Source organism: Dipodomys merriami, unplaced genomic scaffold, assembly GCF_024711535.1.
Source record: "Dipodomys merriami isolate MVZ:Mamm:240054 unplaced genomic scaffold, mDipMer1.0.p SCAF_15, whole genome shotgun sequence".
NCBI classification, from domain to species: domain Eukaryota; kingdom Metazoa; phylum Chordata; class Mammalia; order Rodentia; family Heteromyidae; genus Dipodomys; species Dipodomys merriami.
Genome location: NW_027202826.1, coordinates 23,797,996 through 23,816,581, shown reverse-complemented (window position 1 = coordinate 23,816,581; position 18,586 = coordinate 23,797,996). Strand labels below are relative to the sequence as shown.

At 38.8% G+C, this 18,586-nt stretch overlaps 1 protein-coding gene across 1 annotated transcript in view; it reads left to right on the top strand.

Moving 5' to 3' along the window:
- Col25a1 (collagen type XXV alpha 1 chain) overlaps positions 1 to 18,586 on the top strand; it is a 415,569-nt gene that overhangs the window by 309,805 nt on the left and 87,178 nt on the right. The window contains exons 11-12 of the mRNA XM_070022440.1: positions 7,644 to 7,670; positions 10,552 to 10,596. Coding sequence (XP_069878541.1) covers positions 7,644 to 7,670; positions 10,552 to 10,596 — 72 coding nt within the window. The remainder of the gene's footprint in view (positions 1 to 7,643; positions 7,671 to 10,551; positions 10,597 to 18,586) is intronic.

Genomic DNA, 18,586 nt, shown 5'->3' with positions numbered 1-18,586 from the left:
CGCCTTATTTTTGCTCCCTGTGGTTGTGTGTGTGTGTGTGTGTGTGTCTGTGTGTCTGTGTGTGTGTGTGTGTGTCTGTGTGTCTGTGTGTCTGTGTGTCTGTGTCTGTGTGTGTGTGTCTGTGTGTGTGTGTGTGTGTGTGTGTGTGTGTGTGTGTGTGTGTGTGTGTGTGTGTGTGTGTGTGTGTGTGTGTGTGTGTGTGTGTGTGTGTGTGTGTGTGTGTGTGTGTGTGTGTGTGTGTGTGTGTGTGTGTGTGTGTGTGTGTGATTACAGAAGCTGGTTGTGCTTTCTCATATCCAGCAATGGCCAGCAGCTTTCAGAGCTTCAAATTTTACTGTTAGCCATCAGGGACAGAGCAGGAACTATGTGCGCTCCCTACATCATTTCCTAATAGCAGGCAACCAGAACCTGCCTTAAAACACCTCCCAAGAGGCACCCTAGAGCACATCATTTAGAAAATTCTGCATCCTGTTTAAGTAATTAATACCTCCATCGAATCTGGGCTAGCATCAATGGTGTCAGAAAAATTCATTATTTTTTTTTCTGTTCCATGATCTATCAATGAAAAAGCTTTTAAGAGTGATGTCTGAACTGCAAAGTACACCCAATGGGTTAGCATGGAAATCATCTAGTGCTTACCTCTATATTGGGAAGATGAACTTGAATTGGTGATTTCATCTATTATTTGTATAATGACTTATTTTAAATACATTTTTATTGTGAAAATACAGTTACATGAGCAAGGTAATGAGTACATATCAAGCACTGTTGCCTCCTTCTCTGTTTTTCCCCTGCCATCCCTTTGTATAATGACTTTTAGAGACCTCAGGCTGACATACATAGATAGAACACTCTCAATGGTTATGAGGTAGGGTAACAAAGATGCTTTATGCTTTCCAATCCTCTAGAAACCATGAATTTCATTTCTTCCTCTAGGTGGAATTTAGTAGCTCCAATAGTCAGGATTCTGTTGTAATAAATCAGTCATGTTAGAATGACTCAAGTGAACAAATGGGTGAAAATATTTCCATTCCTATCTAGAGTGATATAAGAAAACTAGACTTTATGTATATCTTTAATCATCCTTCTTATTATTTTTGCCAATCCTGGAGCTTGAATTTAGGGCCTGGGCCTGAGTTTCTTTTGCTCAAGACTAGCTCTCTTTCACTTGAACCACAGCACCACTTCTGGCTTTTTCTGAGGAGTTTGAGATGAGAGTCTCAGACTTTCCTGCCCAAGCTGGCTTTGAACTGTGATCCTCAGATCTCAACCTCCTGAGTGGCTAGGATTACAGGTATAAGCCACCGGCCCCTTGATACTCATTATTTTTTTTTAAATCATAGTCAACATAAACACATTATGCTCACAAGGCCTTGCTGGGCCATTTAAATACAATATCCCTTCTGCATCCAATTCCCCTTCTCCTTCTAATGCACCTTTGGCCTCCTTGGTGATCTTGGAGCACTCGTGTTTCTAGTTGTCAGCCTGCTCGCCCCTCTCTCCTGAAGGATTCTTCCCCTTCTATATGCAGGTGGTTTGCTTGACCCCTCTCAGATCTTTTTTTGGGGGGGGAGGGGGTCTGGTCGTGGGGCCTGAACTCTGGGCCTGGGCACTGTCCCTCAGCTCTTCAGCTCAAGGCTAGCGCTCTACCACTTGAGCCATAGTGCCACGTCCGGCTTTTTTCTTTTTGCTTATGTGGTGCTGGGGAATTGAACCCAGGCCCTCAGACATGTAAGGCAAGCGCTCTACCACTGAGCCACCTTCCCAGCCCCCCCCTCAGATCTTTTAAGTGTATCATAGTGCCGCTCACCAGCACCTTCCCCATTCTAAAATACCTGCCCATCTGCTTCTCCCATTCCCTGCTCCCTCTTTGTTTTAGCACTTGCCACTTGATACAGTTTGACCATGGATTTGTTTTCACCATTCACTGGAACGTAATGTCAAGGCAGACATGTAGTTTTGTGTGTGTTTTTGATGACAGCCATCTCTCCTGTACTAGCACATTGCCTGGCAGCCGATGGCCTCTTAGCTGCTAAAGTGAATGAAGAGATGATTAAACTCATTGTGACACGCCGAGCAATAACCAAGTAGCAGCTTCTGTGCATGATGAAAGGTGTCGAGAGTAAATGTAGAAATAAGCGTGGAAATAATGTACAACTCTACAATAACATTGAGAAATTCCATGAAAAAGTCCCATCATAAAGGTGCTTTGGAGACCTACCTCCTCCCTCCCCATCCACCCAGGCAGGGTCACTGAGCTCTGATTTATGGAAAGGCCAGAGACAGGGTGAGAAACAGGCCTCTTTTTGCAACTTCCAGCTAAAGGTCTTGGAATGTGGAGGCCTGCGTATGGGGTTCACTTTCAACTACCACAAAGGCCTAAGGTCTTCCCAAAGCTATAGATAGGCAGCAGATGATGTTTAAAGCCAAGTATGAACCTCAGCTTTGTAGAAGTTCACTTGGGCAGCATTGTGCAGAAAGACTGCAGGAAACTAAAAGCAGAAAGGCAATTAGGTGGAGGATGCCTGGATGTAGGCGAAGAGGGTTTGAACAAGGGTGAGGTTGTGGTAAGGTTGGGACAGGGGTAGACTGAAGAGAGATCCTGGCACAACTGCTATGCTCAGAGCCTGAGGTGGGAAGGATGGGTCCCCAGCCTGAGTTAATATGCTTTAGGTAACAACAATCTCCAATGCGGGAAATATCATATTTATTTAGCTTATTTGCTTACTATATGCTGAATATCATACATAAGTTTTAGAAGTGGTGTCTAGCAGAAATGGTAGAAACAGGAAAGAAAAGTACATATACTGATCATTTCTTCCTTGCTTACAAGTTTCTGCATAGCTTTTTGTGTTCTTTTCTCCAGATCATGACATGTTTGATGTCAAGATTTAAGTGTATATTAGTGATATTGTACTCCACACTTCAAATCCTTCAGTGGTTATTTTCATTTCCCTACTATGCAAATTCTTCAATGAATCATACATTTGTCTCATCCAAGCCTGTATTAAGATGAGGATATTTCATACTCATTCTAGTTGAGAGAGAGAGAGAGAAAGACTCAACCCTGGGTCTGGAGGCATGACTCAGGTGGTAGATTGTCAGCCAATGAGCCAAAGCATCAGATACTGAGTTTGAGTCCCAGTCTCCGGCAATATATATGTGTGTGTGTATATATATATATATATACACACACATATGTATATATGTACATATATGGTATATATAGTATGTACTATATATGTGTAGATATATAGTATATATGTATATACTATATATATGCTATGTATATATAGTATATATGTACATATATGAATATCATATATGTATACATGTATATATATATGTATATATGTGACATTTCTGAAGTTCAACTGAAGGAAATATATAGCTATATAGCTTCCTATATTGAGAGTCTACATATTGCAGTTTCTAATATTGAGATAAACAGAAAGAAATCATTAAAAAAAAAAAAACTGGGAAAGAGTGAGGGAAAGGATGACATTGTCCAAAAAGAAATTTATTCTTTGACTGACTGAAAGAACCATAACCCTTCTGTGGATCTCCTTTATAATAACAATTAAAAATATTTACACAAAAATAACCACAGTAAAACTGTGGCTGATGGCAGTGATAAGCCAATAAATCTTAAAACCTGTGCATTGATCAACCTCTTCTCTTTGGGAAGGTGGCTCAGTGGTAGAGCGCTTGCCTTGCATGCATGAGGCCCTGGGTTCGATTCCTCAGCACCACATGAGCAAAAAGAAAAAAGCCGGAAGTGGCGATGTGGCTCAAGTGGTAGAGTGCTAGCCTTGAGCTGAAGAGCTGAGGGACAGCGCCCAGGCCCAGAGTTCAGGCCCCACAACAGGACCCAAAAAACAAAACAAAGGAAAGAAAAAGAAATTTTTACAAATTAGATCATTTCCATCTTGGTTGTATGCAAAGTATGTGTAAATTTAAATGTGTACGCCTGCCAAGAAAGAGAGATATGCCTCACTGATTAATAAAAATGGACCAAAAGAATTCTAACTGCTGTGAAAACTGATCCAAACTTACTGAATCATGGCAATATTAATAATGAACTAATTTGAGTTCTTGAAGTACCAGAACTTTAATCTGAGGAATAAGAAGAAGCATTAGTTTCTCTGGGGAATAATGAAATTATAACATCCTGCAGCCAAGCCATTTGTAGGCTAAAAAGTTTAAAAGAGATATATTAATGAATGATTCTGTCATATTTTCCCATTAAATTTAACTGCCACAGTGTCACAGATACAGACATGTGTTATTAAAATTTAAGGATAGGGATACTTTAGACTCATATACAAAAGAAAAATCTTGTGTGTCTCTGTATGCATATGTGTATTGTGTACTTATTCAAATGGATGTCTGTGCCTTGTATTAAAATCCACAAAAACCCAATTCCCTCTTAGCTGCCTGATCAGTTTTCCTACCAATGGTATCTAAGAGGTTTTTAAGTTCCTTTCTGGTAGCTGAGAATCTATTTTTGATAGCAGAATGATGAATAAGCTATAAGACACATAGTCACAACTTAAAATTCATCTTAAATCTTTAATTTGGGGAGTGTTCAAAATACAACATGAGTTTTATAAAAATGAAGAAGTATTTATAGTTTTTCAACATTCCTAAGTACCACATTAAAACATACCTATCGTGTGATTGAGTGGATTTCTAATTTGTGATTAGTCTAATCTTGATTTGATAAGATCATACAACAGAAACCAAGTTAGCAAACATCAGCTACTTTACTTTCCAGCCAAAATATTTGATGTAAAATTTGCTTTTATTTTTCAGTTGACATCTTCCCTTCCAGCATTTACACATCAATACCCAATTTTAGTGTACAATATTTTTTTTCAAGTGGCAAAGTTAGGTTGATGGTGGGAAAGAAACGTGGTGGATTGAGCATATGATATGCGTGCTCAGTCTAAACATTGAATTAATGTACCTCTTGTTATGCGGTTTCCTTTCTAACATCAACATGTTAATGAGGAGAAATGCTCCAGGGACACTGGAGAAAATGGAATCGGAGCCAATGATCAAACTGGAGTCTTCATTCTCAGATCTCCTATCAGCACGCCCTCTCGGGTTATGCCCTCGCTCGCATTAACATTTACTTTCCAAACAATTTGCCCGAGTGAGGAAATGATTAAACATGTTTACATACTGAGGGGAAGTAGCCGTGGAAAAGGGAAGGCTCTGATATGGATGCCAGCCATAATTGATTGGAAAGCATCCTTGGGGACAGAGGCAAGGATGGATTCCAGAATACCGGATGAACTGACCTTGGATAAGAGCAGAGACTCTTCTTCCTCTCATGGAGGGAAGGGGTCCACGTGGGCTTGGGTTGATGACAGAGAGGATGTCGAGGGAATCTGCACCTGATAATCCCTATGTTCTCTGCAAAATCTAAACCAGAAGAAACCAGAATTTTAAAGAGAGAAAGTATGATGGGTAGGGAAATGTCGAACCACAGTTATGCAGATAACAGACACCCCCCAAAAAAATGTTGATTGGTGGCTAGAATGAATCAAATAGGAGTGTATAAAGGTTGTATTGTGCTGTGTGCTTTCAATCATGAAAAGCTGATTGCAGAAGGAAACTAGTTGTCATAGGAGGATTATTATAAAACGGCTGGGAACAAATTTTCCACATGTTCCTCAACGGTGTGTATTTTCAATTTAAAAAAATGTAAAAGTAATGAATGGCCAGTTTCCACTAATGGTCACTTTAGTGTTTCATGTTTGTTTGTATGTTTTGTTTGTGTCTTAGCTCTATACCACTTGAGTCACAGCTCCACTCTCCAGCTTTTTGGTGGTTAATGGGGGATAAAAGTCTCATGAACTTCCCCTCCAGGCTGCCTGCAAACGATGATCCTCAGATTTCAGCCTCCTGAGTAGCTAGAATTATAGGCGTGAGACAATGGCACCAGGCTATGGTAATGCTTTATATAATGATAGTGTGAATGTAAGATGCTGATGAATTGCGAGGATACGCAATGGAAAACCAACTAGCTATTAGTTAAGGGTTAAGGACTAAAGAGCTTTTCTATGAAGTGGTAACATCTATAACTTCACTAACACACACCAAAACAAAACATACTTTTGAAAGAACTGAAATATTTTTAAAATAGACACAAAGAGTTGGAAATACAATTAGATATCTGTGTTCCTTTCTGTTGTCCTAAAGCTAGCCAATGGAATCCTAACACTCACTTTGTGGTTGAAAACTGCTTAATTTCAAAACTGTCACATTTGCATTTTCTATGTAAATATTCTCATTCACCTCCTGAAATGCCGTGTTCGGTTCCCTACCCCCAGGCCACAGTCTGGGCATGAGCAGCCTTCCTCCTCAAGCCCATGAGGTGCCATACTTGGCTTTGGCTTCCTCTGGTTTATAAACATGCTTTTGTGCACGTCAGTGGACCACATCTCCTAAGAGGAAGCATAGAACAAAACCTGCATTTTTGTCAGGCTTTTCAGTAATTCGCTTTGTACATCTGCTTAACTGAAGTTTTGTCGATGTAGAAATTAAATGTGGTCCTGACTATTTTCCTGTGAAACTGTGTTACATTTTTGTGGGGTTGTTTGTTGTTGTTGTTTGGTTTTGTGTATGTGTGTGCACGTGTGTGAAATTGTAAAGCTACCCTAATCCACATTGCACCAGGATAAAATTACCACTTCAAACTTGGGGAAATACGTTAATGACCCACTCTAGAGAGTCTCCAACACACCAAGGAGCTTTGCCATCTCCGTTGGTTTACATGTAATTACTATTTTTAATAGAGTGCTGTATAGTTTGGGGTTTGTTATTACTACTTTTAATTCCCAGTTATTATGAAAGAAATTTAAGGTGCAATTAAGAAAAAATACATTTGCTAGACAAAGAACAAGTATGTGATACTTAAAAATGTTCCCTCCAAAGCCAAAAAGGGAGAGATAATGGGGGGGGGGGAGGGAGAAAGGCATCGTTATTTGCTAAAGTTTCTGTATCCACTTAATGACATGTATTTGCTCAGCTAATAACTAGCTAATAACTAGCATGTTTTTGTGTGTGCCAGTAGTGGGGCTTGAACTCAGGGCTTCTTGCTCTTGATTTCTTTTTCCGTTCAAAGCAGTTACTCTACCACTTGAGCCACAGTTCCACTTCCAACTTTGTGCCAGTTAATTGGGGATAAGAATCTGCCTCTTCATTACCTCCTCTCTATTAGAGATAACACTTGTCTGCCTGGGCTGGCTTCAAAGCTCAATCCTCAGCTCTCACCCTTCTGAGTAGCTAAGGTGACAGGCATGAATCCCCAACACCAGGTTTGCATTGTTTTAACTGCTTCTGGAAACATTACCTCTAGCCCACCAAATGAGATTCATGAGGTAGAGTTGGCAGTTCATTCCAGAAACAGAGGCACTGGGATGGCAAACATTCTTTTTCTTTAATTGAAAAATGAAATCATACTATATATGTTTAAAGGTCTTTTCAAAAGGAAGTAAATAGGAAAGCAGATCCATTTTGTACTTTCAGCACGCTTAGCATATTTCTGTATAGCAAATAGGGAGTTGTGACCGGTCATCCAAACTTAACAGGCAATAGTATTATGCTAACTGAATTTTTGTTTTTGTCTTTAGGGTCCTCTGGGGCCTCCAGGACAAAAGGTATAGTATAAAACAATATTGAGAAAGTAATTATGTCTCCATTGCCCAATGGTACGTGGAAGAGTGGGGTAGAATTAGCTACTATAAGGCATGCCGAAGCCATTGGTCTGGCTGTCCATTCTTGGTATCTAAAAATACACTCAATACAATGCACCATTACATTTCTAATCTATTATGAAATATGCAGTAAACCCAGAGAAGACTCCTTTTAAACTACCCAATGCTTAAGGCATTAAAATTTTAAACCAAATACTAATAAAATATTGTGACTGAACTAAAAATGTGAAGGATCAGGGACATTGTGAAATAATTGCTGTCCTTGGCCAAACAAGTAATTGCCAAATGGTCACAAAACTGACCAGCACTAGGGATACATTTTCTATTTGTAATATATAGTAATATATAATATAGATACTAGATATAATTATATGTGGTACATAATTATATAGCAGGTAGGTGGCTCTTTGCCAACAGAATATCACTGGCTAACCTGCCATCTTGTTGGAGGGAGAGAGGGAGGATATTTAACCCACAGAAAATTAAAACAATTGCCTTCTAACAGGTGGCAAAGTGATTATTCTTTATCTTTGGAATCCATCAAAGATAGAGCCTACGCATGTGGCATCTGTTGAAACATAATCCTACAAATGGAGTTAAAGCCAATGAGATGTGAGACAACTTGAGTGTAGGAACACTTTGTCCCTCGCAATAATGTCTCTATTAAGCATAGTGTGAAATTGTAAAGCTACCCTAATCCACATTGCACCAGGATAAAATTACCACTTCAAACTTGGGGAAATACGTTAATGACCCACTCTAGAGAGTCTCCAACACACCAAGGAGCTTTGCCATCTCCGTTGGTTTACATGTAATTACTATTTTTAATAGAGTGCTGTATAGTTTGGGGTTTGTTATTACTATTTTTAATTCCCAGTTATTATGAAAGAAATTTAAGGTGCAACTAAGAAAAAAATACATTTGCTAGACAAAGAACAAGTATGTGATACTTAAAAATGTTCCCTCCAAAGCCAAAAAGGGAGAGATAATGGGGGGGGGGGGAGGGAGAAAGGCATCATTATTTGCTAAAGTTTCTGTATCCACTTAATGACATGCATTTGCTCAGATAATAACTAGCAGGTTTTTGTGTGTACCAGTAGTGGGGCTTGAACTCAGGGACTGTCACTCTTGCTTAGCTTTTTTGCTCAGGACTGGCACTTGATCACTTGAGCCACAGCTCTACTTCCAAACTTTAAAATAGATAGATAGATAGATAGATAGATAGATAGATAGATAGATAGATAGATAGATAGATAGATAGATAGATAGAGTTTAAATTCAGAGCCTCACTGTTGCTAGGCTGACACATTATGGCTGAGACATGCCTCCATCTCTGTTTTTTGCTGGTTATTGATTTAGATAAGTTCTTACTTTCTGCCAGTGAATGTACCTGAACTGCAATCCAGGTGCTACTGGAAGCTTCCTGTAGTTGCTATGGTGATCAGCTACTACATCCAGCTGTGGAGATGGAGTCACACAAACTTTTCTGCCAGGACCAGCCTGGAACTGTTAACGGCCTGATCCCAGCCTCCCGAGTAGCTAGGATGATAGGCTGAACCACCCACAGCTGGTTAACAATTAGCTGTTTCCTTCTCAGCTGTCACCTCTTCCATGTTCAGCCATTCCTACTCCCCACAGTCCATGTGTGTGCCCGTGTTTATGTGAATACACACCATCCATTTTTAAAGGAAAATTGACCCGGAAGTGGTGGTGCTGCTGTTGAGTCTGTCCCGGAAGACATATTTTCAACTCACATGACTCAAACACACGCCCCATCAGTCCAGAAAGAAAGTGTGTCACATACAATGAACTTGAGTTGGGGAGGTCCCTTATTTGCTTGTGTAATAAACAGCTGTTGTTTTAATTATCATTTGTTTTGTTTGCTTAAATTTGTGAGATTCAAGAATTACTACTACTGGTAGTCTTTTTTCCAGGGAGAGCTAAGGTTGTTCACTTCTTGACAATAAAATTTAGAGCATGAGGCCTTCTGATATGAATCACAGTGTATGATATGAAATTCTTTAAAAATCATATGAGAATGAAGTGGATATTTGGAAACAAGGTTAAATTTTGACTCTCTACTTGGAGAAAGTTGTGTCTACCTACAGTATGCCTGTGAACACAATGGAGAAAATGTGAAAAGTAGAATCTCCCAGACATGCGTTAAGAAGGCCCCATTTGTTAGGAAATGGAAAGACTTGGAAAAAATTATATTAAGTGAAGTAAGCCAGGCCCAAAGAAACATAGGTCCCATGGTTTCCCTTATTTGCAATAACTAGTATATGTCTGAGACAAGCAGAAAAGGTCAGATAAGTTGATGTTAGATGAAATGAACCCCAAGATAAGTGTTCAAATTTTTTTTCTTTGATGCAATTGTTTCTAACATATATATGATGATTGCTTTGTTGTTTTGTATGTCCCTCCCCCATGGTATAACCCCTGCTTTCACTGTATTTTATGTTGGTATAATTTGTGGAGGGAAAGGGAAAAAACAAATTGTTTAAATAGGGATACAGGTGGACCTATTGCAACAATGAGATGTACAAGATGTCTTATGTCGAAAATGAACTTTACAACTTTGGCAGGGGGGGAGGGGGGTCTGGGGGGTGGATACGGGAAGGGATGGGAAGGGGAAACAAAGGAGGCAACAATGCTTGATAAGAAATGTGCTCATTATCTTGCCCATGTAATTGTAACCCCTCTGTACAGTATTTTCACAATTGAAAAAAAGCAGGTAAAGTTATAACTGACATAACTAACAAAGTGTAAACTTAGTATTGAAATGTCTGTGATGATATCACCTTTATACCATGTGTTTCCTTAGGGCTCCATTGGAACACCCGGAATTCCAGGCATGAATGGAGAAAAGGTGAGTTCTTTTCCTTTATAACTTGGAAAGCATTAATGTCGCAAAATGATTCTAGTGAATGACAGCAAGTTTATTTGCTCATAACATACTCCATCTGTCTTTGAAATGCAAAATGATCAGATGAGCTTGGATATCTAAAGATACCTTAGTCAAAACCCCTGAAACTTTTCCATTTCAAGTAGTGGATGTGTTGTATTTCAATATGTTCCATGTGTGATACAACCAGATCTTTTTAATTCTTGAAGAACGGCAATGCAAGGAAGATGCTCTATTTGACATTCATTGTGATGAAGAAAATGGACCCTAGTTTATTCTGGTCACGGTCACGGCTAATGTGTGTTTGATTTCTTTCACTAGTGAAAGTTATTTACAGAGAGGGAACCCATTCAAACTTTCTGAACACAGAAGCAAGTTCTTTTCAGTGTTAAGGGAACATAGGAATTGAATAGACTTGAGGGATTCTAGTCCTGCAGTTTGACTGGACTGTTAATAATGAGGCCTTTGCCCTTAGAAATCCTGCAGCTCACTGCTCACCTTCCTGGAGTGTTCTGGACCAAGTTCTGAAATCACAAGGATGCTAACCTTATTGAGAAAGGCAATGGTCATGACCCCTCCATCTGGCCCATCTTTTCTCCTCTACCAGTATGACACAACCCCAGTCTTCAAATTCAAAGTGCCTGAGAGCATGATTCTACCCATTGGAGACTCTGTGAATGAACTGGGGTGTGGTCCTTGAATTCTCTGCTCTGCTCTCAGTTAACTCCTGTGTAAAAGGGAGACAAAAGCAGTTCATCCCTGATACAGGGGATGTGAGGAGCGAGTGGAGAAATGGGTAGGAAGCGCTTTTAACTGTGCTTGATCTGACGGTGCCATTTTGCTTTCATGTCGCTTTGGTGAAATGCTGACAATGTGATTCATCTCTGCTTCAGAAGGCAATTTCTTTTTTTTCTAGCATCATTCAAATCCCAAATGAAATGAATGTTCTTCGTAGAGGCTCATAGCCTCTTTTGTCTCTGAACCAAACACTGCGCCCTTGTCCGTGGTGAATCATTTTCCACATAGTAAAATGAACCTCTTTTTGCTTCATAAATCTTGATCAGAATCGAAGATTGACTTTCTCTAATTTAGAACACTGCAGATTACAGAGGGAAATAGAAACAAAAATTTTAAAGTATGTTCATTTTAAGATGGATTTGAAAATTACCTAGTATCGGCTAAAAAATCAAACAAAAATAAAACCTTGTATCGCTAAAGTTACTGTTTTGCTCTTTCCTTCCTTCCTTCTATCCTTTCTTCCTTCCTCCTATTCTTCCTTCCATCAGCTTTGAGACAGTTATGAAAATGCATAGAAAGCCTTAACCTGAAAACAACTTTGAAACTGTTGCACGTACTCTTTGCAAGACAGAGTATTCTTTATTTTTGCAAAGAAGTAAGCAATTTCCTCAGCAAGAGAAAATAATGTGATCTTTTCATGCCCTCTTCACCAAGTTTAAAGGAGATATCAAGGGCATACACGGTTAATATGTGCAGTTTTATGTTTTGTTGTTACACATTGTTATGGTACCTTAAATGTTGTCTCTCAGAGGGAAACAGTGATTCGGCATTTTTATGAAGCCATCAGCAAAATATCTCTTGTTTCTTTCCTTAATCCAAAGACCTAGGTCTCAAACCCGCTGTGTGGAGTTTCTGTTCATCCTCGAGATTATTTAAAATTAGATAATTCGTGTGTTTCCTTTACTGAGAAAACTGGTCATCCAGACAGTAAAGAGAAAATGGGCAATAATGTGATAATTCCATAGTTAGAGCATATGAAATGTGTCTTAAACTTCTAGAATGTATTTTTCTCTGAAGAATACAGTGACATAATTTTTAAAGCATCTTGATGTCCTAAAGATGTCTTGAGAAAACATTCTAATCCACATTACTCTGTCACTTCCCCCTATCCCCAAAGAAGTACTTTTTGGTGCCTAGAAAATCATTTTCAGATAATTATTAAGGTATAAATTCTAAGCCATCAGAAATATGGCAGATAACAACCAAGAAATAAAAAGAGTTTTCTCTTGTGTTTGAAAAAAAATCAAAGAAAAGTAAGCTGTTTTAAGAAACATACTTGGATTTTACTATTACTTCCAAGCTGTTTCAGACTGGTAATGTTGCTGTGATTGGCTTTAATCAATAGGTCTTATGGTGACATTGTGATACTTTGATTTTTCTTTAAATATTGATTACTGTGAATATTATTATTATCTGAATATTTATTTTCTAGTAGTCTTCTAACTATCTTAGGATAAAATGACTCATGTTAACAAGAATAGGAAGACAGGGCCAGTGGTTCACACCTATAATCCTAGCTACTCAGGAGCTAAAATCTTAGGATTGAGGTTCAAAGCCAGCCCGGGCAGAAATGTCCATGAGACTTTTTTCTCCAATAAACTAATCAGAAAAGCCCAGGAGTGGCGCTGTGGCTCAAGTGGTAGAGTGCTAACCTTGAGCCAAAAAGTTCAGGGACAGCGCCCAGGCCCTGAGTTCAAGCCCCAGGACCTGCACACAAAAAGGAACAGGGCATCTAATTCCAGCTTCTTGTGGCAGTGTAGCTCTGTGTCTGCAGTCAGTGGGAGGCAGTGAGATGCATCTTTTCCCAGGGAGAGACATGCAAGTCCTCTTCTGGTCTAAGGCTCCAACATAAAAGACAAAAGCTAGACCTTCTGGTATTAACTAAACATGGTAACTAAGTGAACATTATACAGCAGAGGCTCAATTACATTAATCAAATACCTATCATCATAGTATCATTGCTTTAAGTCTCAGTAAATGAACCCAAAGCTTACACTCAAGAAACAGAATTCATAACAGGAAGGAAACAAATAGAGTTATACAATAAGATAGAATACATCTCTCTTTCCTGGCCACTCCTCCAGCCTACAGCCTTCCCCCCTGCCTCCTGTGGACTGGACAGCATGTCAGTGCACAGAAAGGAGAAAGATCCAATCATAAGTATTTGAGCAGCACAGTCTTGGTCGGGTGGCATCTCCAATTCTGGGGCTGGATGATCTAAGCTCTCTGAAAGGTTCCAGTCCTTTCTTGGATCAGAAAGTGTCTCACCTGAGAGAAGGGGCTAAATGTGTGTCTCTAAGCCTTCCAGATAGAGGAGTCCACTCACGGCCACCAAGGTTACAAATTCCTAGACAATGCACTTCTAGCATCCTCTGTTCCCAAGGATGAAATTTGCTTTTCCACATTTAGATTTGTATTCATTCACCAAAGAAATTAGAGCAAATATAATGGAAACTCATACCTAAAACAAGCAATATTGCCTTTTCTTCCCCAGATAGTTATATTGGACATAAATATATATTTTTGTAATTCTCATGAATAGACCTTATTAAAGATCCTACATATGATTTTTAAATGCACACACACATAAATGGGGATATATATATATATATATATATATATATACACACACACACACACAAATACACTTGTTGATACAGCCTACTTCACACATAATGGGAAATGTGATCTATTTAAGATAATTTATGATGGAATCATAATTAAACTTAACTCTTTGGCAGACTATATAGAATTTTTACAATTTGTTGGCATATTGATATGTCAATTCTTTACAGTAGAATCTCTGAGTAGGCACTGTTTACAGCCCTGTATTTTTTTCCCTTTCCACATTTTCATCTTAACTAGTAGCTATACAAGTATGACATTAAGATGACAAATTATTTGAATAGCAATAGGAGCAAAGCCCAAATGTCTCAGAAGAGATCTGGGGACAAACAAATGGTACACAAGAATTTCAGGTAATGCAGTTCTGAGTCTATTTCCTGTCTCTTTATTTCTATAGAATAGTGCCAGTGATTATCAGAATTAATAAGAACTATTTTGACTGTACAAGCTAGAATTTGCCTGAAAGTCATAGAGATTTCCTGGTCATACAGATTCTTTCCAAAGCAATAATAACAACAACAATAATAATAATAATAAATATCAAATGATCTTGTTTCATGTATTTTTCCAGTGCTTTTTCTAGGATTTATTAATTTTTAAACTTCAAAATATAAATTAAAAGTCATGTTAGTGTGTCATTTGAATCCATTCCAGGTTGCCATGTGATTTTTTTAAGTAGCATTAAATTTTAATTAATTGATAATTATGGTATTTGGAATTCCTTTTTATCTCTTACACATGTCTTATGGTGCTTTACTGACATTAATCTTCACAGTCTATGTCTTGTGGCATTTTTATTGTGAGTATATTTAAAGTGCAAATAAATTTGAAGCTCTCAGCCTCCAAAGGTCAAGCCATTGATCCAGTCCACACACTGAGCTAGCCAGTGAACCCAATATTTCTTACGGCTGATTTATTCCTTGTAAGCACTCAACACAATGGCTTTTTTCCCTTCACTATCCTGAGTATCATTTTAAAAGTCCAAAGTCAGGAGGGTAGCTGTGTGCTAGTGTGTGTTTAGCATGTGAAAGGCCTTGGGTTTGATTCCCAGCATAAATACATGCATACTTGTGCACACTCATGTGCGTGTATACACACACACATACATACTAAAAATATAGGCTGAATTTAAATTCCTGAGTGATTTCAGTATGTCGTAGGTCTGTTTGTTTTCTGGTTAGCTTAAATTTCCCTGAAGCAGAACCTACTCAATGATATATAACCCCATCTATTTACAAGTTTCTTTGGTTATGGATTTAAAAAAGAAAAAGAATTTAGAGTCAAAGAATTCCACTGCTAGGGGTTCTTCAGGCAAGTAGCAATTATCAAACATGAAATAGCATGGGTGGCATTAATTTATGAGGAATCAAATTTCAGTATTCTTTTTCATCCCTTGACAGCATAGAAGATGGAAGTAATATAAAATAATGGCTAAAATTAGTCAACATTTATTAAGTAGTAGGCGCCCTTAAGTGTTATATTCCCATTTACTCATGAGGTCCTCATGGAATCCTGTCAAGTGAATGCTGTGATCATCTCCATTTTGTAAATGAGGAAACGGAGGCATAGTATTCTGCTCAGGGTTACCCAGATGTTCTTGGACAGAATAGAGCTTCAAAGTCAAGCAATCAACTACCAGTGTATCATAGAGGTTCAGAGTGTGGATTCACAACCAAAAACCCTGGCTTTGCTGCTCAGTCAGTATTTAAATAAACTTGGACAGGAGTACCTTCACTGTAATTTAGTTTCCTCATTTGCCAGATAGATATTATAAATATTCACTTCAAAGTTTAATCAGGAGACTAAAATGGAGACAGTAGTACATGTAATCGCCTATTAAAAGATTAGACTGCTTTCCTCTCTGAATCACAGGCACTGAGGCCTTCATGAATCAGGATCCTCCTAAGGGGTCCAAAGGAATGCTAGTAAGAAGTCATATCTTAGCTGGGCACTGGTAGCTCATGCCTGTAATCCTACCTATTCAGGAGGCTGATATCTGAGGCTCACGGTTCAAAGCCAGCCCGGGCAGAAATGTCCATGAGACTCTGATCTTCAGTTAACCACCAGAAAACTTGGAGTGGCACTTTGGCTGTAGTGGTAGAGCACTAACCTTGAGCTGAAGAGCTGAGGGACAGTGCCCAAGCCCAGAGTTCAAGCCCCAACCAACCAACCAAAAAAAAAAAAAGTATTATCTCATTGTGCTCTTTCTGACCTTTAGAATTCTAGTGGAACATAACCCTTTAAAATTTCTATTTATAATTGAGTACATTTTTCTTTTCATGAGAAAAGAAGTGTTCAAACTATATATAAGTTTATTATTAAGAACTCTAGGAAAGTACATTAGCTGGATTTTAAAACATATCTATGTATATATACATACATGAAGTAGATATATTTTCAAGGGGATGTTATGTTCCAAGGTCTAAAACTTAACAGAGCCAGATGTACAAATAAAGGCACTTCTTCAATTTACGGAAACTTCAAAGTCCAGCACTGATGTGGATTTCCGCTCTGCATTGCCAGGCAACGAACCCTCATCCCTAAGATCAGAATTGCCTCCATCTCTGCATTCTTCTTTGGTAATGCTGCTTTTGTCCTAGTTTCTGCTCCCCTCTGGGATGTCAGGGGGCTGCCTGTCACCCCTGGAGCTTCCTCCTTTTCTATCTACATTCACAGAGTGAATCCAGACACCCACCACCCTTTGGAGATACAGGTCATTCCCATCCTCAGCCCCTGGCTAGAGGAATGTCAGATGTTCGTTGCCTACTGCTGCTAAAACTTCTTTTCTAGCTTCCTAAGTCTAATCAAAAGTTGCAGTGGGCGCTTAATGGTCTAATTTAGAGGAGATTTCCTGGAACACGAGGTAGATGGGCTATGGTGGTTGGCTCTTTCTCCAGTTCTAAAAAAACTTTTCCCCTTCATCTGACTCCCTGATAGTTTGTCTCCCTAAATCATAAGCTTTCATTTCCTAATCTTTTTTCCCCCACCAGAACACATGCAGAGAAAAACTTTTTTTTTAATGTACAGAAAAGAGCATCACTCTGCAGGCTCAGGCTCTCTGGCTTGTTTGAGCTGACTTTTGGGGCCTTTCAAAGTTTTATTTTTGAAAGGAAATAGTGCGTAGTGTTGCCTTTGGATACAGGCAAGCAACGCCTTTCACCTAAGCCTTCTTTAGCCATCTGGGGTATCAATCTTCTCTTGAAGTGTGGGGATCGCAGGGTTGAGGGGACATGCCTACTCAGAATCTCCCCGTTTTGCAATCAAGTCCTAGCTATTTAGAAGTGAAGAATTCCTGCTTCAGCCTGTCCTGTATCTGCTTCCCCAGGCTCTGAAGTATGTAGATCACAGCACTGGTGCAGATGGCTCTAAAATTGGGAGGGAGTAGCAATGGAGAAAATGGTGGTAAGGAAAAGTGAATGGGGTTTGCACACTTTGATTCACACATGACCCTTCAGGCTCTTCCTGGTGAGAACTGAACTGAGAACTGAGAGAGAATGGAGACTGGAAGAGAAAGTGAGGGAGTGGGGGGAGTAGTGTGTAGTTGAGGGAGAGTAAGAGAGGGTTTACCCATATGTCCTCTGGGTACCCTAACCTGGATCTTCAAATCCGATGAGCGTTATGATGAATTCAATTTAGCTATCTTCTGTGATACCTAAGTTCTTAGCTACTTAGCCACATTTTACTTCTTTTTTTACAAATTATATTGTATGTCTGTCTGTCCTTTAGCAAACACTTCTCAATGAAGTTTGACCAGCAAACTTCTTTCAAAAATAGCTCATTTTATGCTTTGATAGCATTGTCGTTGTTGTCTTATTGTATACTTTTGCTGTTAGGTAAATGAATTCAAGCCTCACACATGCTCATAGCTGCTCAGCATTGGTCCTCTGAGTTGGAGAGTACTTCATCTTGACTATTCCTATCACTTAACCTTCACAAACTAACTTTGGGCAAGGATAGAATGTCCTATAGCTCCCTAATCTAACTTTATAGGCAATATCTTGATGCAGCTTATTGGAAGTAAGATGCTCTAAGCCATTTTTTTTCTTTTCCTCCTCATTATTCAGCCTAAGGTTTTGTGAGCACCTATTTAAATTAGAAACACATGTGAAAATATTTAACTTGAAAGTGGAAAAGAAATAGAAAATTTAACAACAGCAATTTCTTCTTTGTGCTTATTTAAAAAACCCCAAAATTAAAATGGTGCTATCCAAAGCTGATGAAGAGAGTGAAAAAATAATACAGAACAGATGACTATAAGAGCAAGTGAAATGTCAAACTCTTTCCGAAAGCAGCTTAAAAACAATGCCATAAAATGTTTCCTGGGACTATAAAACAAACTCAGGGAGTTTTCATCATTAAAGAATCTTGCAGGAAAATGTAATTATATATGCTGAGGTGTTTATTTTATTCTATGTTTAAGAGTAAAAATTGGACCCCCCTTGAGTGTTAGACAATTAATTCATCGCACCTAACTTCAACAAGGTAATCAAACTACTCAGAAGGCTATATAAATTTTTTAAAAAATCAGAAC